General features: G+C 35.0%; 3 protein-coding genes across 4 annotated transcripts; 1 reads left to right on the forward strand and 2 right to left on the reverse strand.

The window, feature by feature from the left end:
- Nucleotides 1–12,037: 12,037 nt before the first annotated feature.
- LOC123685958 (very-long-chain 3-oxoacyl-CoA reductase-like) lies at nucleotides 12,038–18,819 on the reverse strand. Its single transcript, XM_045625858.1, has 3 exons — nucleotides 18,429–18,819; nucleotides 14,234–14,356; nucleotides 12,038–12,795 (listed from the first exon to the last, which is right to left on the reverse strand). Exons 1-3 carry the CDS (start codon nucleotides 18,580–18,582, stop codon nucleotides 12,125–12,127), a joined length of 948 nt encoding a protein of 315 aa, XP_045481814.1. The 5' UTR covers nucleotides 18,583–18,819; the 3' UTR covers nucleotides 12,038–12,124.
- Nucleotides 17,758–23,459, forward strand: LOC123685959. Of its 2 annotated transcripts, none has more exons than XM_045625860.1 (3): nucleotides 17,758–17,912; nucleotides 22,924–23,054; nucleotides 23,228–23,459. In XM_045625860.1, the coding sequence occupies exons 1-3, from the start codon at nucleotides 17,885–17,887 to the stop codon at nucleotides 23,411–23,413; spliced, it is 345 nt and encodes a 114-aa protein (XP_045481816.1). In that variant the 5' UTR covers nucleotides 17,758–17,884; the 3' UTR covers nucleotides 23,414–23,459. The 2 variants fall into 2 exon arrangements, with proteins under 2 accessions (XP_045481816.1, XP_045481815.1); XM_045625859.1 differs by lacking the exon at nucleotides 17,758–17,912 and adding an exon at nucleotides 20,992–22,871.
- Nucleotides 23,460–23,646: 187 nt separating this feature from the next.
- Nucleotides 23,647–25,213, reverse strand: LOC123686115 (lipoprotein lipase-like). The gene is made up of 4 exons (XM_045626097.1): nucleotides 25,060–25,213; nucleotides 24,285–24,935; nucleotides 23,976–24,225; nucleotides 23,647–23,899 (listed from the first exon to the last, which is right to left on the reverse strand). Exons 1-4 carry the CDS (start codon nucleotides 25,112–25,114, stop codon nucleotides 23,821–23,823), a joined length of 1,035 nt encoding a protein of 344 aa, XP_045482053.1. The 5' UTR covers nucleotides 25,115–25,213; the 3' UTR covers nucleotides 23,647–23,820.
- Between the last annotated feature and the right edge of the window lie 392 nt (nucleotides 25,214–25,605).

Here is a 25,605-nt window from a genome sequence, read left to right on the forward strand (position 1 = left end):
TATAAATAACGGTTTCTTTTCAAATTAAATCACCAGTCTTCGCCATTGTTAATGATTGTTTCTTCGATTCTTTGTAATACCATTAAACATTGTTACTGTTAGTTTCATTACTTTGGAATTTGAACTCGATTAATAATAGAAATCATGTATTTAAGGTTTGCCTTGATTCGTTTTTTTTGTTGGGATCAACACCTGTTGCTCCAACTTGATACATCGTTAGATAAATTGTTGCATAGATGTGTGAAATGTCGAAACACAGTTGTTATTCTTATTATTCGGGTTCAACGCCTGAAAATGTCCCTAAAAATGTATCTTGCTCTGCATGTTCGATGCATGTTCATAATTTGCACATGATAAAAAATGACCTAACCATTTAGTGAACGAAATTGAATTCGTGATAAGGGACATATTGTTTTGTAAACAATCGGTTTGGACATCGTTTCAGTCCATTGTTACTGTTTATCGGTTTCATTATCACGAACATATAGCAGCTATCAAAAGTATGACATATGTATCCTATTCAAAACTTATTTGATCGACAGGAAACAATATCTTTCCCATATGGAACCTCATGCCTGGTCCAACAAAAATTAAATTCCGAGAAATGTTGTGCAAGTCAGATAAAATGCGCTCTTTGCGAATTGGCGAATGCGCCAATCTGAATAGATCTCTCAGATCTATTTCACTATTCATCTATGAACGCTTTATTAGGCCAATTGAAAAGTCCCCGGTCTGATGCACAGATGGCGGTGCTAGTATTAAATCAATATGATTTTTGATTAGTACCAACCTTCAGAAGATAAGTGTCAAAATTTGACGGCAGTCTGATCATTAGTTTGTGAGATATTGCGTTGTGAGTGTAGCTACTTTTGTTATTTGAAAAGAGATTGAGAAAAATGAATTTCGTGTGCTGATAAAATATTGCTTTTCGTAGGGAAAAAATACAATTGAACCAAAATCTTGGCTTGATGAAGAGTTTCCGAGATCTGCACCAGGAAAATCAACCATCATTGATTAGTATGCTAAGTTTAAACGTGGTGAAATGAGCACCGAAAACAGCGAATGCACTGGACGCCCAAAAGAGACTGTGACCGATGAAAAAATCAAAAAGTTCACAAAGTGATTTTGAATGACCGTGAAGTGAAGTTGATCGAGATGGCAGACATTGTGAAGATATCATCTGAACGTGTACATCATATCATTCACAAATATTTGTACATGAGAAAGCTATGTGCAAAATTAGTGCCGATCGAGCTTACAATGGATGAAAAGCAACAACGTGTTAATGATTCTGAGCAGTGTTTGAAGCTGTTTTAGTGCAATAAAGAATGTGTTTTACTATGGTAGACCGGGTAATTTTCATTTGGCCTGTTTGTATAAGTTGCATAGTGTAATTTATTCTAGAATATGGTATTTGTCTCCTTTTTTTCGATGTAAGCAATCTTATTATCAATCAATGTAATTTCATTATAAAAATTCCTTTCATTAGCCATCTATTTGAGGTTAAAATTCAATGTTGTTTCAATGTTTACAGTTATTAATGATATTTCTATAAAGCAAAGGGAATCCACAATTCTCAAAAAGAATACCATTTCATGGTACACAGTTGGTTCTAAAACCACGACTGTTGCTGAATTATTCGAGACTAGCACCAAATGGTCGCTATAGTTAGGCTGCTGTCTACGTGTCTTTCAGGCAGAGATACTTGTGATTTAAAGATATGTGCTAATTAATCTTGTAAGAAACTATAAGTCATATAGTGATACATTCTGAGAGTCAGACAGCAATCGAAGCATTGAGCTCACATATCGATTCTAAGAAGGTATTGGAGTGCCATAGAAAACTCAAAGAATAGGCAAGAACAACAAAGTAATTTTAGTTTAGGTTCCTAGTCACTTGCGAATTAAAGGAAATTAATAGGCTAGAAAAGACTTGCCAGAAAGTGAGCACAAACTCCTTTCATTGTTCCAAAACTTCTCTGTGATAAAGGCACATGTACCTACAATGACAATGCGAGATGAAAGAAGTATCTGTAATTTAGCAAGAATCTACTACACCTCCTCACTGGATTCCTTCCAGGAATCCATATCATGAGAACTCTGCGGGAAAGGGTAAGGAACTCTGGATAACCTGGGACGGCATGCCTTGCCATCACTATCCAATGCAGAATCTGTTTTGGACAAGAAGTGGCCTTCTTGCAGCCATCTCAGACACAGGAGTTCATAAGGGATTGAAGTGACCACCCTTTCACGTTGATTCTTTCTCAGAAACGAGAATGAAATAGCTGGCATGAGTAAAACGTGACCTCAGTATACAGCATCTTTATACTGTTATTCAAATAATTATATAAATTTTATGAAGGCCATGGTAATATATCCGTATGAGAATGTAACCACTTGAGGAGAAAGTAAAACGATTTCCATTAGGTTGTAACGGATTTTCAAGGAGTGTTTCCTGAAAAATCGGCTTGTCAAGAATTTGTCCTCGAAGCTAACCCAAAGCTGCCTTGTAACTGGCTGATTTTTTCCTCCAATACCGCATAATCTATGCAGTTAATGTGCAACTAACGGTAAATCTTTGTTCTAGTTAACCTACGCTGCACTTTGTTACATCTATGTTATTTAACTAGTCAATCGATGGAATAATTAAGACCATTCTACAAGTGGTTTGTTACGCAACAAAAATCATACGTATGGCACAAACACGTGAATTGAAGGTATGAAACGTGACCAGCGCCTACTCCGATCTTTAACATTCCGATATGTTACTGTCCCTAAGACACGTGTTCCTTCGCCTATTTTCGTTTCAATTATTTTCTATTTCATATATATATATTTACGTCGATCCTTTACAAGATTACGTATCACGTGCATTGTAACACACGTTTTCTATCGATTGAACCATTCATACATCGGTCCATCCATATGAGGTCACAAAAATACGTATGCAACTCTGAAATTAATCAGTTGTTATAAATACCTTAATCGATCGTAATCTATAATTATAATTTTTATATTCGGAAGAATATTGTCACCAACAGAAGTGTGCTATTGACCTCCTATCTATTTTAAGCGTTTATAATTTATCGCGCAATCCAAGGGCGTAGAAATGGGGGTACTGGGGATAATAACCCCCCAAGATTTCCAAAATATAGAATTTCGAAATTCTCAAAAAGGCGAAGAACGAAATTTTTTCCTTAAAATGAACCAATAATCTTTTCACTTTTCTTTAAAATCGTACGGCAGCAAAAAAACGGACCCTTTCACAGTTTTTTGTCATTTTCCTCACAAAATTTTGAAACTGCAGTTATCAAAGAACTGAACTGAGTTATTCGCAACGAAAAATTGTCAGTGCTGTGTTTTACAGTTTAATTATCCCATTCAAATTGAAATTTATTTGTGAAGACTTCAGTTGAATTGACTATACAGGGTGACAGATTCCTCGGATCATTTTAAGCAATAAAGTCCTATAACATAGGTCTACAAACGATTGTTTCTTGAGATACAGATGTTAAAGTTCAAGTTTTTTCTCATATTCAACTTAAATTTGGCATAGATATTCGAATTTAAAGTTTTCATTATGTGATATGCTAATTTTAAATGCAAATCTACAGGGTGATATTTTTCCTGGAAGAGTGCCTGCTTCTTTCCACAAGAACTTTTTTGGTGAACCACTTTTTAGAAAAATGTAAAAAGAAACTCTTGTCCAGTACTACACATTTTGGTTTTTGTCGGTTCTTGTCAAACAATTCTTCAATAACCCTAAAGAAAATTCAAATTATTATAAGATCCAGTAAGATGTGATGAATAAATAATTAATTATAAGTTTTGCTACTCATTTGCCCAATCTTTAGAGAAGATTAATGAAGATTCTATAAACAGTTATAAGCATTACAAAAGAGTAGGACTACAGAAACACCCTGTATCTCGAAAACAAAGCATTTGCGGGCCCATGTATAGGACATTCTATTACAAACAAATTATTCAAGGAATTTCTCATTTTTCTTCGTATCAAGTTAGGGACACCGTGTATGAAGTAAGAACTTTCAAATCGGTAATCAAAAAATTGTTAACATTTCGAGTATTTTTTGGTTCAAACTTCGTTATCAAACCTTTCTTCCTTACATTACCGATATTAGTAAACGTTGTCGTCAAAGAATTTTTTTCCAATCATCAATGGAATTTTTCAATAATTTTGAGACAGTTGTCTGTCCTTAATTATCTTTCAAATCTGTATAAGAATTATAGTGCTTCTACGGAGTACATTGTTAACCATATTTGGGTTGAAATGATTCATCATTACAGTGATAATTATTGTGGATGAGATTTTCTGAAATAATTATTATAATTTCAATAATAATTCTTCGTCATTGTAAATTCCTGAGAAAAAAATCAGACATACATTCAGGGTTTTCAAAAATTCATTTCAAACCCATTGGAATGATAAATTTGGGGTTTAAGATTAAGAATTTGGGTTCAATAACAATAAACGACATTTGATTAAAAAGTTGAATAAGTGATGATAAATTTATTCCTTCGAAAGATTGAAGATCATAAGCTACAAATAAGATGTCAGTTGGTTAGTTAGTAGATCCCGAATCACGTTGAAGAAGATTTTTTTTTCTCGATAGAGACAAACCATCATCCTCAGATGTTTACTTTTAAAAGGATGTAGAATAAGCCGATGACATATTGATTACGAAGGATGTGCAAAGTGGAAAGACGTCAAAGATTATTGACGTTCTCAAACATGTGTGTCCTTACTAATCACATTGTAGGGTAGCGATTCTTGTTTTTCATAACCAGAATGAATATATCGGAAAACGTGAGAATAATATTTGCATCACGTGGTGATATCCAATTTCGAAAAGTGGCTGTTGTGACAGGGATTTTCTGAACATATATTTACCACCAGTTGATTGATTTGAAGCCTGTATACACAACACTGCTCACTGAACTCCCTCTTGGAAATCTGATTATATAAAGACCCCTTTTGGAGTTACAATTCCAATATTTTATTGGAGCATGAAAACAATTCAGCATCGAAATATTGACTGTCAATTCCATCATCCATCATCGCCAAGTCCTGTTGCACAACAGCACAACTATACCTTTGATGATTAATTGATCAATAATGAAATTGAGGCCATTTATGGACTCCTTCTCGTTTATTACTTTCGAAATTAGAATTTGGAAATATCTGAAATTTCCAATTATCGAAAAAAATCCGTCTATATGCCGTTCAGCATATACAGGGTGTTTCCTAAACATGCGGCAAAAATTCAGGGGGTTGTTCCTTGGACTATTTTAAGCATGTTTTGTCCTTGGATGATTTTTGAAAAACCTCTTTGTTTCGAAGATACAGGGCGAACAACATTTTTCATATTTTTAAAATTAATAATAGTTTAAATAAAAATGCGTACCGCACTGTGTTTACTAAGTAGGTACAATTTATTTTTAAATTTGTTTAACAACATTCCAATTACTAAACCCCTTAGATTATTTCCTATGGGGCCATCTAAAATCATTAGTTTATACCACTCCAGTAGAAAATGTGGAAGACTTGAGAAATCGGATCATTGCTGGGTGTAACTTAATAAGAAATGATCCTGGTGTTTTTGAAAGGGTTCGGCAGTCAATGAGGAGAAGATTGGATGCTTGTATGCTGGCTAGAGGTGGTCATTTTCAACAGTTTTTGTAGGTTTAGTTGAATTTTCATGTAATTTTTCATAATAAAATGTTATTATCTGAAATTTTGTTTCCCCTATATCTTCGAAACAAATAGGTTTTTCAAAAATCATCAAAGGACAAAATATTCTTAGAATAGTCCAAGGAACAACCCCCTGAATTTTTGCCGCATGTTTAGGAAACACCCTGTATAATCATTTGGTATACCGCATTGGTCCTCCCAGCTCGAGAATACGATCCTTGAATTTTCAAGGTGAAAAACAGAAAACATATTTTGAAAAAATGATTTCTCAGAAAGTTAGGAATATATTGAAAAGTCCCCGGTCTGATGCACAGGTGGTGGTGCTAGTCTTAAATCTATATGAGATATAGTTAGTACCAACCTTCAAACGATACGTGTCAAAATTTGACCTCAGTCCGAACATTAGTTTGTGAGATATTGCATTGTGAGTGTAGCTACTTTTGTTATTTGAAAAAAGATGGAAAAAAATAATTTCGTGTGCTGATAAAATATGAATTCTTGAAGGGAAAAAACACAGTTGAAGCGAAATCTTGGCTTGATGAAGAGTTTCCGCGGTCTGTACCAGAAAAATCAAGCATCATTGATTGGTATGCTAAATTTAAACATGGTGAAATGAGCAGCGAAAACGGCGAATGCAGTGGACGCCCAAAAGAGGCTATCACCGACGAAAAAATCAAAAAAAGTTCACAAAATAATTTTGAATGACCGTAAAGTGAAGTTGATCGAGATGGAAGACATTGTGAAAATATCATCTGAACGTATGCATGAAATCATCCACGAATATTCGTACATGGGAAAGCTGTGTGCAAAATGGGTGCCGCGCGAACTCACAATCGATCAAAAGCAACAACGTGTTAATGATTCTGAGCAGTGTTTGAAGCTGTTTGAGTGCGATAAACATGAATTTTTGCGTCGATATGTGACAATGGATGACACATGGCCCATCATTTCACTCCGGAGTCCAATCGACAGTCAGCTAAGTGGACTGCACACGATGAACCGTATCCAAAGCGAGGAAAAGCACAACAGTCAGCTGGCAAGGTTTTGGTATCAGTATTCTCCAAAAGGGCCAGACCAACAACAGCTATTATTATCGTTTAAAGGATGAAATCGTTGAAAAACGTCATCATTTGAAGAAAAAAGGGTGCTGTTTTATCAAGACAATGCGCCGTGTCACAAATCAATGAAAACAATGCCAAAATTGCATGAATCGGGCTCCGAATTGCTTCTGCATCGACCGTATTCGATAATCCCTTAGAATAACGATAATGATTTGAGCTGAATTCATGTATAACAAAACGTGAATAAATAGGCAAGAATGTTTCATGGTAGAATGGTGCTCGATTTTATATCGATAGGTCATTCATCCGAGGTCGTTTTGGATATTACATAAGAATAATAAATTTCAAAGCACCTTTTAAATGCTCTAATAGCTGATATAACCTCTTATTTCAATGCGTGGATGACAATGAATAAGCCAACTACCTACTATTTCACTCGATACAGTTCTTTCGAATAATTCAATAGCTCAACATTGATCAGGAATCGTGGCCCTATTTACAATTGATCATAGGATAATACCTTTATCAATATTCACAGCCATTACCATAAAGTAGCTGGCGACATTATACAGATTGATTCTCTCAAGATAATGATCCGATTCAAATATACAGGGTGGCCATTTGAAAACGAAACAGACGAGATTACAGACGAAATAAAGTTTTTCGATAGAAATGCTCGGACAGGTCGATTTCTGTTTCGAGGGGGACAACTTAAGATGTAGGTTACGGACGCTTCAACCCTTGCTACTACAACCCTCACCCCCAAATTTTGAATAGGGAAGATGGGGTGAGTGATACCTCATTTGAAAGGTATTTTTATACTGATTTCAGCACAGTAATTGTTTTTTAATTTTATGCATTAGTTCTCGAAATATTCTTAACTAAGTATTTGAAAATGAAGTGGTGTTTTCATGGCACTTGTAGTGTTTTGTGAAAAATCGACATTTTGAGCTTCAAAACAACCATGACTGTGGCTTCCTTCCTAACTAACTAACGCATGAATATTTCGAGAACTAATGCATAAAATGAAAAAACAATTACTGTGCTGCAATCAGTATAAAAATACCTTCAAATTGAGGTATCACTCACCCCATCTTCCCTATTCAAAATTTGGGGGTGAGGGTTGTAGTAGCAAGGGTTGAAGCGCTATGCGTCCGTAACCTACATCTTAAGTTGTCCCCCTCGAAACAGAAATCGACCTGTCCGAGCATTTCTATCGAAAAACTTTATTTCGTCTGTAATCTCGTCTGTTTCGTTTTCAAATGGCCACCCTGTATAATACATTTGCACGGGTTAACCGTTATGCTAATAGAAGTACATGAACCGTTCATTATCGCAATCGTTAGATGTCATTGAAGTAACATTCTTCACGTCTTGATTTGGAATCGACCATTATCGGTCGGTAAGGAATTATTGTGAGATCACAGTTTCCTCATCCATAATATTACATTTGCAACATTTACAACATCGACTTGTGTTATGGCACACATTGTATTCGCTGCGAACGGTTCACCTTATCTTTATGTTTTCTTAAAGACAGAAATTTGTTTCTTACGCCTCTTGGTCTTATTTTTATTACTTATTCAGTTTTCAATGGACAGTTCTTGGATTTGTTTGCACCAAACTAGAGCTATCTTGCCCTTCGAAACATAAAATATTAAACAGAAGGGGACTAATTACACAGTCCTTGTATTTCGACTGTGAACTTCCTGGATTCAGGGAACAACAATTTCCCACATTTAATCCCAAAGAGGAACTCTAATTCCCTTTAAGGAGATTAAATTTTTCTTATCGAAGAAAAACAAATCCAAGAACTGTTAATTTCACATATTCTCCAAGAGGTATCCAAATCTTCATCATCGGATGTGGTTTCCTAATTTCCAATATTAATTACCTCTTTTTTCAAATCATTCTCACAAGTCTAAGAATGAAAGTATTCATTAAATAATACAATTCAACATAATCTGAGATTATACCACAAAATCAACCTTGAAAATAATATGTCGATTATCATTTCTTCGCATTTTTCGATGCAGTTATTTCAATTGAGAAGTAACCGCGAAGTTCAAAAATAATCAATATGTACAGCGCCATCTATTGAGTAAAGTCCACAATAATCGTTTACAGTATCGTCGAGGAGAAAGGAAATATCACTCAATTTAGTTCTCTGTAAGGTTTACGTGAGTAGAAACCTTTACATCATTTTATTGATCTTTTGTCTGACTACTTTGATATTCAAAACTTTATGGATTAAGATTTGGGATCAATGCGTTTCCAAAACAAATAAAATTTCGATGAACCTATCAAATCTGGTGTACTATCCGATCAAACTTTGTGAAATATCCTAATTACTGGAAAAAAATTACTCATTCAAACTGAGTGAGTCAAAGTTTTAAGTTGTCCTAAAAACGTTATCGAAATTTAAAAAAATTGGAATTAAGAAGAAACATTAATTATAATAAAATCAAACATTTTCAACTATTATTTAGAACACTTTCATCATTTTTCCCCAGTGAATGATTATTATTATTATTATGTGAACTGGGGTCGTTTTGGTTCGGTAAGCCTTCCGGGAACTGCGACCATGCAGATCTTTTGTTCACTACCCTACTCATTCATAGAAACCCAGGGAGGTCGTCAACGACGTTAATAAAATTGACAACCTCCTTAGGGGCCTTGGCCGTTACCTCTCGGGTATCCGGGACCGGCTTACCCATGTGAATGGTTCTTAGGCCAGCCAGCTCCGGACACTTGCATAACAAGTGTTCGGCTGTTTCTGCTTCCGATCCACAGAGCCTGCAAATCTCGTCTGCTGACTTTCCCATACGGTACAAATGTTTGTACCGACAGTGCCCCGTCAGCAGTCCCACCATCACCCGAAGCTCTGCTCGCGACAGCTTCAGGAGCTTTTTGGCGTAGGTAGGTGAAATCTTCACGAATTTCTTTGCCTGAGAAAGTCTAGGAGTGTTAGTCCAGTGAATTGTCCTACTGTTCAACTCCCATAGCTGGACCGCAGCTTTGTATTGGTCTTTTCCTATCCCACAGAAAGGCTCAGGTCCAGCAGGTCTTAACCTTGATGCACTTTTTGCAAGTTCATCCGCTCTTTCGTTTCCTTCAACCCCACAGTGCCCTGGTACCCATAGTAGAGTCACCTTATTTCCTCTGGCCAGTTGCTTTATGGTGTTACGGCACTCCCAAGTCAGCAAAGACCCCTGACAACACGATTCCAGGGATCTCAGCGTGGTTTGGCTATCCGTGGTGATGTAGATATGCGCCCTCTTGAGGTTCATTTTGAGACACTCCTAGGCGCATACATAACCAGCCATTATCTCATATGCAGTTGCTGGAACGTAGGCGTTATGGCGTCCTCGTTTTCCAGTGCAATGATCTGTTCCGTTAGCGATGTTTTGATGGCCTTTAGTTGGTCCATTTCCAAAATCACATCTGGAAACTTTTTATCCATTATCCCCACCTTCAGACCAGCGGTAACCTGGCTGTAGGTGGGCCCACCAGATGCAGGAACCTTAGGAGTTCCCGAGGGCTGAGCCCTGGAAGCTCTCGAGGATTGAACTTTGGAGGCACCCGAGGCCTGAGCCCCGGCAACTCCTGAGGACCGTGCGGCTTTTGAAGCCTCACATTTGGCACTCTTAGGCTCCTTGCCTTTAGGTGTGCTGTCCTCCGGCCTAGTTCTCTTGGTCCCTTGGCCTTTTGTCTGCCTTGGACCAATTGGTTTGGAGGCTTCTTTCCTGGCATCGTCAGGAGCCATCCCTTCTTTTATGAGGAACTTCATCCTCTTTCTGGCGGCCCCGGAGAGTCTAGGTCTCCTGACCGCCAGCTTCTCGAGGCCAGCTACGACCTCTTCATCGCTGCTCTTCAGCAGCATTTCCTCCGCCATGGGGTCAGGACTTGCGCCCTGTTCCCCAGGCTGAGCGAGGCTTTGTTCTTCCTCCATTAGTACATTAGGGCTAGTGCTAGGCCCTTCTTTAGTTTTTGCTTTTATTTGGTCCATATGAAGTCCCACGTGATCGTTTTCAGGATTTAAATTTCACCACTTGTTCGGCGCATTCGCCAATTTGTTATCATTACGTAAATATTATTAATATATTTATAATCAATCCAATCTACGATCTGATGAAGTTGGGGAACTGATAATTTTCAACAATCTTAAAACCAAATCATTCCATCTCATTTTCGTCAATATTTTAATTTGTTCTACATTTGTTGGGTCTAATGAATATATCGTTTGGAACTTGAAGAACAATATAATAGTGTTAATGCCATACTTTCCTATGAAATAATTTTTTCCAGAAGTTCATTTATGAACGATATTTTCATAATTCAGAAAAAAGCCTTAAGAACAAGATTACAAGTAGGTTCTGCCTATTGGGTTCTGAAACATTTCTTGTCAAAGAAAATTCAAGAAGACTTCGAACATTTTTATTCTAACTTGTGAACCCTTTAATCTGAATGAATTTCTTTTGAAAAAAATTTCAACGTTTCTTATTCTTCTTTGTAAATTGATTTTTGTGTGATTGATTTGACTTATTCCATTTCAAGTTTTGTTATTTCTTGGAACCAATAAATATATTGTATTTAATACAGCTAAAAATAAAAAATAAAATTGGAATAAAATGCATTCCCATTATAAATTTCTAAAAGAATTTTCCTACCTTTCGCATTAAGAAATAAAATTCTATGAATCGAACTATCAAATTGATGTTCATCAAAAATAACATAATTCAATAATTGCTTTTTTCGAATTTCTCATATCTCTTTAGCATAAAATGCTCATAAAATAATCTACTATTGTGATCGAATTATCGTCTAGGAATCAATCGTATGGTAATTTGTTCCTCAATTCAAGCGCTTCTAGCATTTTTTTATATGTTTTCAAATCGACTGACTTCATCAGATTATAATAATGGATTTAAATGCTTTAAGCATCATAAAACTAACTACGATTTTATTAGGTTCATTTTATTTTCTGTCTGAACAGCTGGATAATTTTCTCATTTTCCTTTCAAGACATTTATGTATCCATCAAAAAAATTCCAATTAAATTAACATTTTTTTTTTAATATCACCAGAGATCTGATGAATATCGGTGTTCTAATTCAGTGAATCAATTCTGTAATCACGAGCTTCTTATCGACAAAATCACTGATAAGTAGGTATATGGTTACATTTATTCCTGAGTGAAAAAATCTAGAAAACATGTAACATGTAAAAGTGGCAAACTTTTTGAGGGGCCAGAGAAAAGCAAACACTTAACAATAATGTACCTATAATAACATAAAATTTTATAAAATCTATAAAAATGGCAATAATTTACAATGGTTTTAATCAATATCAATTTAACTAGTTGCCGATGTCTTCCTTAAAGCCCTCCCTCTTATATTCTGCATTGTCCTAATGACTAACCATCTGGACAATTTCGTTGAAATACTCTCCAAAGTGTTTATTACAGCATTCATGAGACTGTGAGGGAAATAGCCAGTGGTTATGTCTGTGACACCAACAGTCTTCATAGCACTCTCTACAAATTCTCGAGGTGAAGGTGCCATCCATGTGGAATTCTTTATTTTGCTCAGGTTGGTTGCAACGTAACCAGGACAAACGCACTGGATTATAAGGCCATCTTTTTGGTATTCAGTGGCTAGATCAACACTGAACTTTTGGACATAAGCCTTTGTTGCTGCGTAAACTGTCAACATAGGGTTTGGTATAAGAGCAGCTGTAGAAGATATATTTATGACCACGCCACTCTTTCTTTCAACCATACCAGGCATGACAATTTTGCACATGTTAGTAACAGAGAATATATTACAGCAAATGAGATTTTTTATGAACTCTTCCTGGTTTGGTATGTCCAAGAAATATTCGGGATAATTGTAACTCATTCCTACATTATTTACCAACACTCCAATTTCTAAGGAATTCAATTGTTTGTCTATATCGTGGTATATATAATCCTGTTTCGTGAAGTCAGCTGCTATCGTTTTCACCTCTACTTTGTACTTTTCCTCTGCAAAATAAAATTCATTGAGTCGAGTTAACATCAAAAAGATTAGAAGGAAATTTGAAATTGACATGCAATTAATATTAGGCCAATTGAAAAGTCCCCGGTCTGATGAGCAGATGGAGGTGCTAGTATTAAATCCATATGGTTTTTAGTTAGTACCCACCTTCAAACGATACGTGTCAAAATTTGACAGCTCTCCGACTATTAGTTTGTGAGATATTGCATTGTGAGCTACATTTGTTATTTGAAAAAAGATGGAAAAAAAAAGAATTTCGTGTGCTGATAAAATATTGCTTTTTGAAGGGAAAAATACAGTTGAAGCAGAATCTTGGCTTGATAAAGAGTTTCCGAAGTCTGCACCAAGAAAATCAACCATCATTGATTGGTATGCTGAGTTTAAACGTGGTGAAATGAGCACCGAAGACGGCGAACGCAGTGGACACCCCAAAAAAGCTGTCACTGACGAAAAAATTAAAAAAGTTCACAAAATAATTTTGAATCAACGTAAAGTGAAGTTGATCGAGATAGCTGACATTGTGAAGATATGATCTGAACGTGTACATCATATCATTCACGAATATTGGTACATGAAAAAGCTGTGTGCAAAATTGGGTGCCGCGCAAGCTGACAATAGATCAGAAGCAACAAGGTGTTAATGATTCTGAGCAGTGTTGGAAGCTGTTTTAGTGCAATAAACCTGAATTTTTGCGTCGATATGTGAGAATGGATGAAGCATGGCTTCATCATTTCACTCCGTAGTCCAATCGACAGTCAGCTGAGTGGACTGCACACGATGAACCGAATCCAAAGCGAGGAAAAACACTACAGTCAACTGGCAAGGTTATGGCATCAGTATTCTGGGATGCGCAAGGTATAATATTCATTGATTACCTCCAAAAGTGCCAGACCATCAACAGCGATTATTATATAGCGTTATTGAATCGTTTAAAAAATGAAATCGTTAAAAAACGGTCTCATTTGAAGAAAAACAAGGTGCTGTTCCATCAAGACAAAGCCGTGTCACAAATCATTGAAAACAATGGCAAAATTGCATGAATTGGGCTTCGAATTGCTTCTGCATCCACCGCATTCGCCAAATCTGGCCACCAGCGACTTTTTACTGTTCTCGGACCACAAATATATGCTCGCTGGAAAGAAATTCAGCGCCAATGAAGAAGTGATCGCCGAAACTAAGGCCTATTTTGAGGCGAAATTCAAATCGTACTAGAAAAATGGTATCGAAAAGTTAGAAGATCGCTGTATCGCCCTCGAACTATGTTGAATAATAATATCGAATTTTGCCGAAAAAATGTGTTGTATTATGGTAGACCGGGGACTTTTAAATTGGCCTGTTATGCTTGAAAAACATTACGTTATCTCTTTATGGTGAACAGTTTCTTTGAAAAAACGAAAAAACAAATAATAAATAAATTGTACTTACTGATTTCGTTGGCTACAATCTCTAGTTTCGATTGTGTCCTACTAATGAGCACTATGTTGAAACCTTTCTTCGCCAACTGTTCAGCATACGCTTTTCCTATACCATCAGTACTTCCAGTTACCACTGAAACAAAAATAAACTTGATTTCTTCTCTTAGAAATGCCAAAAAGAAATAGCAATCTCGCATTTTTTCAGCTATGTATCAGGTGTGTGAATAAGTCTTTCCCGTTTTTTTTCAAATTTTGAGCCTTTATTGTGAAAAAATCGTTACAAATGAATTATTGAAAGTATTGGCCATCGCTAGCTACAACTTTTCCCCATCTTTCTGGCAACATACGAATCCCGTTGCGAAAAAATTCGACCGGTTTGGCCTCTATCCAGTCATCCACCCATTTTTTGGCTTCCTCGTAGGAATGGAAGTGCTGGTCAGCCAGGCCATGCGTCATCGATCTGAAGAGATGGTAATCAGACGGAGCAATGTCTGGACTATAAGGCGGGTGGGGTAGGACTTCCCATTTGAGCGTTTCTAAGTACGTTTTCAACGGCTGTGCAACATGTGGGCGAGCATTGTCATGTTGCAAAATAACTTTGTCGTGCCTGTCGGAGTATTGTGGCCGTTTTTCCCGAATTGCGCGGCTCAAACGCATCAATTGTCGTCGATAGACCTCGCCTGTGATCCTTTCATTCGGTTTCAGAAGCTCATAGTAAACCACACCTAGCGGTCCCATCATATACAGAGCATGAGCTTGGCGCCATGATATTTGGCTTGGCCGTCGATGATGATGCATGGCCGGGTAGTCCCCATGATTTTCTTCGCTTCGGTTTATCGTAACGGATCCACTTTTCATCGCCAGTCACGATACGATGCAGAAAACCCTTTCTTTTATGTCGCTGAAGCAGCTGTTCGCAAGTGAAAAAACGCCGTTCGACGTCTCTCAGCTTCAGTTCGTACGGCACCCAATTTCCTTGCTTTTGGATCATTCCCATGGCTTTCAAACGCTTGGAAATGGTTTGTTCGGTCAACTCCCAATGCTTCAGCATGTTCTTCTTGCGTTTGACACGAATCTTCATCAAGCAAAGTCGCCAATTTTTGATCTTCAAAGATTTGCGGCCGCCCGGAACGCTCCTTGTCTTCCACGTCGAAATCGCCACTTTTGAAGCGTCGAAACCATCCGCGAACACTTGAATCATCGACACAACCTTTTCCATAAGCTTCCTGAAGCAACCGATGCGCCTCGGCAGCAGATTTCTTCAAATTGAACCAATAAAGTGAAACTTCCCGCAAATGACGTCGACTCGGCTCAAATTTCGACATTTTCACGATTTCAAAAATTCATGATGCGAAAAAATTTCAACTAATGTGTTAGTGTGGAATTTTTGACAGATGAATAAGCTTTGATTATGACATATGTAACCATTAAATACTCGCACAGTATTGGTGGCGCCATCTCTTACAAAAAACGGGAAAGACTTATTCACACACCTGATATTAATTTAAACTGAAAAATTGTAACATGAATTTTTCAAATGTTTCAGGTGAGAATTCTGGATGACGGAAGGTGAACATTAAAAAAAAAACAATTGGAACAACGAAAACCACTTCAATAATGGCCTTCCACTATCAATTCATCAATTAAATCAGTGCATTATTTGAAATTTTCTAGATATTTACATGTTAAATCAATGAATGATTATTTTCAACGAACAGTAGTACACGATTTCCTACTTGAACGAAACCTATTAACCGGAAAAACTATTGTCAATTAATATAAATGGCAAACATCGTTCATAGTCAGCTGAAGTTCAATTGGAATAATCAATCAGGTATTGAAACAGAAAATGCCATGAACTAATAAAAATTCTATTCATTTAAAATACCAATTTTCTACCTATTCTGTGTCCATTTTTGTTGAAAACGTCACTTTTGTCATTCCTGCATTCATTTTATTCTGAAATAGCGTTTTTTCAGATTAGAACATATATTTCTGAATTAATCATCAATACTTATCAATTTTACAAGTTATTTTATTCACCTGGTCAACGAAGCATTTATTACCTAAATAAAGATTTATACCCCAAGAAAGATAAAATTGAAAACACTCAACGATAAAAATTTTTCAATTGACCTACATTATAACAATACAAATAATACTGAGTAATTCACCTGGGTGGTCTTTTAGACGTTTATGGAAAACTAATAATAATTTTGAGCTGAAAATTTGCATTGAGGAAAAACCGCACTTTCTAACTGTGTGGCGTAGTCTGTGACTTCCGGAAAACACAGGAAGAAACTAAAATTCAATTTTTGGATAACTAAATTTTACATTTCATGAATTATAATTAATTTTTCGTTGCAATTGTTGAGAAATTCATAAACCAATACAATTTTCAATTACGAATAATTCATTACAATTCTTGGAATGTTAAATTCAGTTATGGAAACAGCGAATTATAATTTCTTTCTGTGTTTTCCGGAAGTCACAGACTACTCCACACAGTTATGAATTGCAGTTTTTCCTCATTCAAAATTCTTTCTCGATAATCATTTCAGGCATAGGGTTTGCTTAAGTAACCCCCACTATTTTTGTACAAAGAATCGACTGAAATAATAAGAAATTTAGGTTCTAATTTGAAAATCTTGAGTCTTGATGAATTTGAGTTGTCCAAGTTCATGATCTTCTAATAAACACCCCGTACATATTTGGTCCAAACCGCAAACAGACTCATAATACTACGTATTTGCAGACTCGAAAAAGAATACAACTTTTTCAGGAAAACTTTTTCTGCCGAAATATTCAAAATAATGTGAGTCCTCATTGTCACAATTATGAACCGTTGAGTTTTTACCCAAGGTATTGCATATTGCCGAAATTGTAGACAAAAAAGCTATCTAATGATGTATAACCGGAAGTTGTAGAAATCTGAAAATATTTTAGGGAGAAAGATCATTGTCTCAAACCCCAATATGCAAATTTTCAGCTCAAAGTTATGATTTGTTTCCATAAACGTCTAAAAGGCCATCCCGGTGAATCACCCTGTATAGCATTCATTTCCTGAGTAAAAATTTATACCTCAAGAAAGATATGTAAACTTGAAAACGTAATCACAGTTTACCGATAAAAATGTTCCAATTGACCTACATTATAACAATACAAATAATTTATATTAGGTAATTCTTTGTAATGAATTTTCTTCAAATCCTTATTTTCAGTCAAAAGGATCAATACCATATAAAATCATACTTTGAAAAGAATTCCAACTATTTTCAATGTGTTGTTAAATTCTACATTTTTTCTTTTATAAAATTTCTGTTATACAATGTGGTTATAATAGATTATTATACATTTAATCTTTAATTAAGATTGTACACTTAATATTGTCATTTCCTGTTAAAACGCTTTTGATTACATCTATTTTCAACGTAATCGAATGTTTATTTATTTTATCGACATGAAAATAGCATGGAATAAAAATAGTATACTGTTATGTGATATTTTTATATTTAGAATTGTCGAATGAACGTATTTTGTCGAGTTTAGCATTTTGGGAAAAGGTGTTAGTCTACTTAAACTAAATAATTATGTCCTGTAAGTGGACGTAAAAGTGATTCACCTACTTCAGCTAATTTTTATTTTGTTTCGTCGACAATTAATGTTATCTCGACTTATCATTTTTGCAGGTAATGCATTGTTTTATATTGTATACAAGAGTTTGATAATGATATTTCATGAACAATTGAATGATACATTCAAAAATGCATAGTTTCAACAGAATTAAGATATTAATTTTAACGTAAAAAAAATGTTTGTGTTAGAAGACATACTATCATTGATAAAATATTTCGAATAGTTCCAGATGATCAACTGAAAATTTGCGATTATTTTTAGACTGAATTTTCCATAAAAGGAAAGGATATAGAAAACACATCAAAATACATTTTATCACTAAGAACGCTTCAATGATATAAATAATGATATAACAAATTATACTGAATTCAAGTATACTATTCCATAATAACACTTGATTTTTTACATTCAAAAATTAAAATGAATAAAAATTGGGTATTTGTTTTAATAGCGAAATATTCTTCAGGATACTGAAAAAACATATCACTTTCTCGGTTGAATATAATATAGAAGAAATATTGTCAGCCGGAAAAATCATTGTTATGGTGATTGTTCTAGTTGTTACTTACCAGACCATTTTCCTAGGCTTTTCCACTCTACTGTCTGAAGATGAAGGGCCGGTGCAATGAAGGTGTCGTACAAAAAATTGAATGCCATCCTGAAAACCTTAAATGCAACAATAACAGTACACACGGTACCTATTTTGTGTAGAAAAGTGTCCATGATGGCCTGGATATACGAATACGAAGTTCAAACATCAACTGCCTAATTTTAATTCACTTGAACTTCACAGAATATTGATAACATGCACGTCGACCGAATGCTATTGAATGAATCGTTACTAGCGCAAGCGTAATAACACTTTCCAAAACCCCTTTCTATGAAATTTCTCCAAGCACAATTTTTTTTCATTCGGTACTAATGACACGAAAATATTGCCGGTGCTCTTTTATTGTCTGAAATTCAGACGTCCTTATTCAGAATTTCAGGACTTATCGCTTATCTATGTGGACTTTGGTCTTCTTCGATCAATAAACAACCTTAACAATTGAATGGTACATATGTAAATTCGCTCGATTAAAAATTGGTAAACATTTTGCATTGATTCAATTCATTTTGAATACGTTAACATTCTAACATTTCGTCTTGTATCTTGTTCTAGTGAAAATTTGAAAATACGTTTTTTGGCTGTGTGATAAATATTATCTTCCATTCATTGATATTATTATACAGGGTGTCCCGTAAAGACCACGTCAAACCGAGGGAGAATGTAGATCAAAGGATAGCCCACCTGCTAACATAAAATTCCCATTATAAAAGTCTTACCGTTTTCGAGATATTTTTTTTTTTTTTGAAAATAATGAATTTTTGCCTCTTTCAATAGCTTTGCCCTTACGGTTGGTACAATTTCACATCTTTCTGGTTAATTTTTTCAGTAAAATATTGCAGAAGAATGATTTTAACGTTTACATTAAAAACATCCCCCGAAAATTTTAAAGGGGGGCTAAGAGAAATATTTTTATTGGAAATTTTGGTAGTGGATTATTTTGTTCATGAAGTTTAGCCCATCGTAGTGGAAAAAAAATGTACCGAGCTACTGCTGCACATTACACCAATAAATTGTCTATTTTATAGTGATTTCAGAGAGGTATCACACAAGTAATTTGTTATTCGAAAAAAAAAGATATGGCTGTTTTTATCCAAATGGGTACGTTTCTGAAAAAATCAAGTTTGTCAATTTTGTTAAGAAATCTTCGATGTTGCATTACTTAGTGAACAATGGCAATTGTTTACGTGCGAAAATATTACTAGCATAATTATTCACCTCAACGAAATTCAATTTTGCCGGCAAATTTTGGAAAACATCATGCAGATCCAGATTGTTTTAATAAGATCATTTGGAGCGACGAGTATATGAATCTTCACAATTTGCATAGCTGGAATATCATAAATCCACACTAGGTGAGAGAAGATAGATCACAATATCGATTCAAGATCAATTTATGGACTAGAATATTTAATGGTGCAATTTTGGGCCCGATTGAACTGCCGCCATCACTGAACGCAAACAATTATTTGGAATTTTTAACCAACCAGCTGCCCATTTTATTGTAAGATGTGCCGTAGTCTGTGGTTTCAACATGATGGATGCCCAGCACATTACGGACTCGAAGATACCGCACATTTGAATAGAACTTATCCCCACAGGTGGATTGGAAGAGAAGGTGAAATTTTGTGGCCTCCTCGTTTACCTGACCTAAATCCTATGGACTTTTAATATTGGGGCTGCCTAAAAGACAAACTATACGCAACACCCATACGTGATGAAGCCGAATTGTGGATGCGTTCTCTCAATTCGGCTTCATCACGTATGGGTGTTGCGTATACTTTGTTTTTTAGGCAGCCCCAATAATAAAAGTCCATAGGATTTAGGCCACAAAATTTCACCTTCTCTTCCAATCCACCGGTGTGGATTTAGGTCTTCATGTACCCATCCTTGGTATAGCTCCAAATGATCTTATTAAAAAAATCTGGATCTGCATGATGTTTTCCCAAATTTGCCGGCAAAATTGAATTTCGTTGAGGTGAATAATTATGCGAGTAATATTTTCGCACGTAAACAATTGCCATTGTTCACTAAGTAATGCAACATCGAAGATTTCTTAACAGAATTGACAAACTTGATTTTGTCAGAAACGTACCCATTTGGATAAAAACAGCCATATCTTTTTTTTTCGAATAAAAAATTACTTGTGTGATACCTCTTTGAAATCACTATAAAATAGACAAATTATTGGAGTAATGTGCAGCAGTAGCTCGGTACATTTTTTTTCGACTACGATGGGCTAAACTTCATGAACAAAATAATCCACTACCAAAATTTCCAACAAAAATATTTCTCTTAGCCCCCCTTTTAAATGTTCTTAATGTAAACGTTAAAATCATTCTTCAGCAATATTTAACTGAAAAAATTAACCAGAAAGATGTAAAATTGTACCAACCGTAAGGGCAAAACTATTGAAAGGGGCAAAAATTCATTATTTTCAACAAAAAAAAAATATCTCGAAAACGGTAAGACTTTTATAATGGGAATTTCGTGTTAGCAGGTGGGTTATCCTTTGATCTACATTCTCCCTTGGTTTGACGTGGTCTTTACGGGACACCCTGTATATTAGATTTATTAGGAAATGCCTTTTTGGCGGAAAAAATTTGCCATCCAAATCATCAAAACAAGTTTAGGGTGAATTTATACAGTTTCTATAATATGCCTGTGTGATCAAAACCATTTCATTTCTCTTTCAAAAAATTCATAAGATGTATTTATTCCATTATATTCAAATTTTCATTACTACGCACGAAATTAAATCGAATTCATTTTGTGATAATAACCAGAATGATTTTCTGTGTTGTAGTCAGATATTTTTGATGTAAACTGTGAAATATGAAATCAGTTTCATCTATAAAGTTGTATCCTTTATTTCTTCCTGAAATGAATAAAAAATGTATCTCAATTTTAGGAGAACACGATTAATATTGAGTATTGTTATCAAATATTTTTATCTGGTACATCCAGATTAATTGTTTAATAAAAATCATTATTCTTAACATTTCCTAACTCACCTCAATATGTATATTATTCTCGTTATTACATATTGACACAAACTGAGTGAAGGTGACGAATATTTTTCCAATTCCTGGACACTTTTAATTATTAATATCATGCGTAATTACACATCATTCATTATTTCAAACGAGAACTGGAAAAAAAATTAAAAAAACGTGTATTTCAGCATTTATGATTTCGAGTTAATTTTATGAATTTATTTTTTCTCACGAAACTCAAAGTGAGGAAAAGGAGTTATAAAATTCGAGAGATCAAATTTTTGTGATTTTCAGAGAGGAAAATTTGTTGATAGGTGGAAAAGTCGCTATGAGTACATAGCTTCTGTACGAAGATAGTCACATTGTATTGTATTAGCCGTTTATCCAGGTGAAAGTAGATACTTAAACGTATTTAGCGCATAATTTTCTACTAGCAATTGAAGTTCTTAGATTCGCTCTTCGCTCAATCAGTGAAGAAAGTACCTAAACGTCGATATTCAAGCGAGATGTGAATGTCATAGGCATCCTCTTCAAGATCAATGCACTGTTATTGTACTTCAACATCAGTCAAGTACGAACTTTCATTTGATGGTAACTCATAGTTGGAACTCTTGGAAGGTGCAAATACTTGTCCTTAATTAAGAGATGACATGAATTTTAGACAATGCCATGCCTTAGGAACAATTATAACAAAAGCGAAATGTGTATTTTCCATTTCTGTTTACTTATGGAATGGGCACATGAAGGAAATTGAAAATTTTTATTACTTGAAACAACTTTCAATATTACGCTATTGATATTGATACAATTATTCAAGATTACATAATTTCCGATATTAAAGCGGTTTTCAAACATTTCTTTAAGGAGAAGTAAATGAGGTAGTACAAAAGCAAAAAAAAAACTTAAGACCGAAAATTGAAATGATAATTAACATCACAAATCCCTCTCCGAAGCTATTCGTTGTGAATAAGTGAGAAAAATATTACATAATTGAATAGTATATCGAACATTTCTCTACATCATCAAAATTAATGAGATTCAACAGACCCCAAATGCACATAGGCCTTTTTGAATATTCAATAGAGTGGTAGGTTGTTCGGCAGGGCATCCTGTATTGTTATTCTGAAATAATTCTATTTTATGCCGTTGTCACAGTACACATAAATCAAAATAGGCGACATTTATCAATCAAGGGTGATGACCTCTACATCCAGTACCAGTTATTTCAAATCATCAACTAGTCAATGAATGATTGAATCAGATTATCCAAGTAGCAATGAAGTGTTTCTTGCTCTTAACATTCATATTTTTGTTTGCTATTAAAAGGTTCAAATGTGCAAATGACACATTGGTTAATAATGGAAAGACTGTTATAACAAAACAAAATGTTACTGCAGGAGATGCCACAAGTAAGTTGAAATAAGAATAGAATTAAATTGTGAAGACAATTTCATGTTTCAGTTGATTACAGGATTTTGAAGAAACCCCATCATCTGTTCATTGGAAGATGTTTTCCCCACTACGAAGTTTTACACCAGGAACATATCGTTGTAAAGAATGATGGCAGAAGCCATGTCAATGCCAATATCAGAGTGAGTTTGTTTTGCTTGAGATAAATTTCAATTTTACATATCTATCCTAGAGCTATGGCACTTATACCCTTCCTCCTGTACTTATTCTCGTATTCTAAATTAAAATTGTGGCCATCTTCTAGTATATCTTAGTTGAATTCTCATTTAAATATTCCGTAAAAAAATTTTTTCAGATAAACATCGATGGGCCAGTAAATATAACATGTGTATCAGTTTTAGACGAAATGGAGGAGGAAAATGCATATCCAAGCTATGCAGGAGGTGGAGTTGGACAAAACTACGTGGCGTTCAACGTTAAGACACAGTATGGTCGAGGCTTTCATTTCTTCGTCCAAATTTTCGGCATTTCAACCATATAAATCATCTCATTTATTTTTGTTCCTGAATAAACTACTGTTCATGAAACGCTTTTTTTTCATTAACAACCAGTTCATAACTTTTTGAGATGTTGAAAGTAGTAGTATAACTTGGATTCTTTTGGGCTTTGAAGATTTGAATCACATCTTTCTAATTCTCTAAGAATTGTGGTATTAGCGTCTACACCAATTCCAGAATAGAAAAAATATGGAAAAAAAATTGGCAAACACATCAATAAGATAAAACATTTATTAAAAGTATAAAATAATTCATGTTTTCGTATTTATAACAATACAAATATTTTTACGATTTTCATTTAATTGCATTGCATATCAATTTCAAAAGTATAAAATATATCACAAGGGCGGCAAATATCAAAAGCGTTCAGTCATAATAGTAAGATAGGTAATCACTGTCTAGCAGCGTTTTTGTAGTCTTCAGCATATGGTAGCTTCGCTTTTGTTTTCAAGTAGTAAGTCCCACTAGCACTGCAAAAATCAGTCTCATGTTAGTAACAAATTTTACTCTACTTCACTAAATATTAACTAAAAAAATTTGACTCACTTTTTGTTGACGGTGAATTCTCCCATTGGAGACACACTGCCGTTACATTTTCCCTCCTTGTAGTGTGCATAGCTGTCGCATTTGTAGGCTTTGAATTCCCTGACCTTATCTTTTATAGACTCTGCAAAATACATGTAGGATCTAGAGTGTGCACAGGAAGCGGTAATATCCAAAATGCATCCAGGTTGAGATGCACCACCATTAGGATAGTAATCAGCATGGCCAATGGGACTTGAAAAACCAAGTCGACCTAAAAATCCGATTGAAATAAGACCCTGGTTCAAGATTGTGAAAATTTAACTATTATACCTGCACTTGTGTGGATTACTTCGACAAAATCGGCATCTGTTGTGTCCAAACGATCATCGATGTTGTGCAAAGTGAACAGAGGCGCAGCTGGGTCAAGTCCAACGATGTAATCAACTTTTTGTTCTGTATTAGCTCCAGCTGCCCCAGCAACATGAGCACCCAAACTATGACCAACCATAACGATGTTTTTGAAAGATGTTTTGTACTTCTTGGTTATATCATTTATGAAGTGTCCAACGAATTGCCCGATACTCCTAACTGAAAATCTAGCTGTGAAGTAGTTTCTGTTAGCCAAAGAACCCCAATCCACAACGATGACATTCACATCAACAGTATCCAGTAAAGCCTCTTTCACAAGACTGTTCACCAAGCTTGTATGATCATTTTCCCAACCGTGGATAATGAAGACTGTCCTTTTTTTAGGGTTGAAGTCTGAAAATTCTAGTTCTGAAACGTCGTTGTTGCCAACAACGTAAGGTGTCTCTTTGTTTTTCTGAGTGTACACGTAGTAATATATATCTGCAACAGATGCACTCTTCTGAAGTCTCACATCTTTCAAATCCATCACTCTGTATTCGCCCTTTTCATTTTGGGTTAGCAAAACATCTCTCTGATCTGGAAGATGTTCATCAACACGAATATTTTTATCACCTGCAAAATAACAATAAATCTTCAAAAAGCTCAACATGATTGGAGCTGATCAATTAAAATTTGGGAAAACAATGTTGTGCAATTATAAAATACTGGTGTAATCAAGAAGCTAAACCAAACTTACCAATGGGAATGCATTCTAAAGCCGTAAAGGCCAAGAATAAGATGAACAATTTCATGTTTTAATATTTCTGAGATATTGTTTCGATTAGATATTGACTTCAACTGATGATGTTCCGTCTTCTAATTTCCTTTTAAATAGTTTGGAAAAACGAAATATCAGTAGCTCGATTTTCAAAATATCGATTTTATCAGTAGATAATAGGAGATAATGTTGCTGTTGCAAAACCTTTTGTTTAAAAAATATCTTGGAAGCCTAATCCGAATTAATTGTGAATTGCATTACTAGATTTGTATCTTAATTTTGAATAGCATTGAATATTCTGGAACAACATCCTTAGGATAATAAGGATTAACCCTATCGAATTTAAAATTAATCTTTTAAGAATTAGTATCTCATCTACATATCATGGGACACTTTAATCTATCGATAGAATTCATTTTTGTGTTATTTTAAGCTTTAATTGAGTTTAATGCTCCAATTCAATAATTTCACAGAGAAAAGAATATTGCATTCATAGTTGAACTGAATTTTTTTCATTTTTTATCG

This window comes from Harmonia axyridis, chromosome X (assembly GCF_914767665.1).
Source record: "Harmonia axyridis chromosome X, icHarAxyr1.1, whole genome shotgun sequence".
Taxonomy (NCBI): Eukaryota; Metazoa; Arthropoda; class Insecta; order Coleoptera; family Coccinellidae; genus Harmonia; species Harmonia axyridis.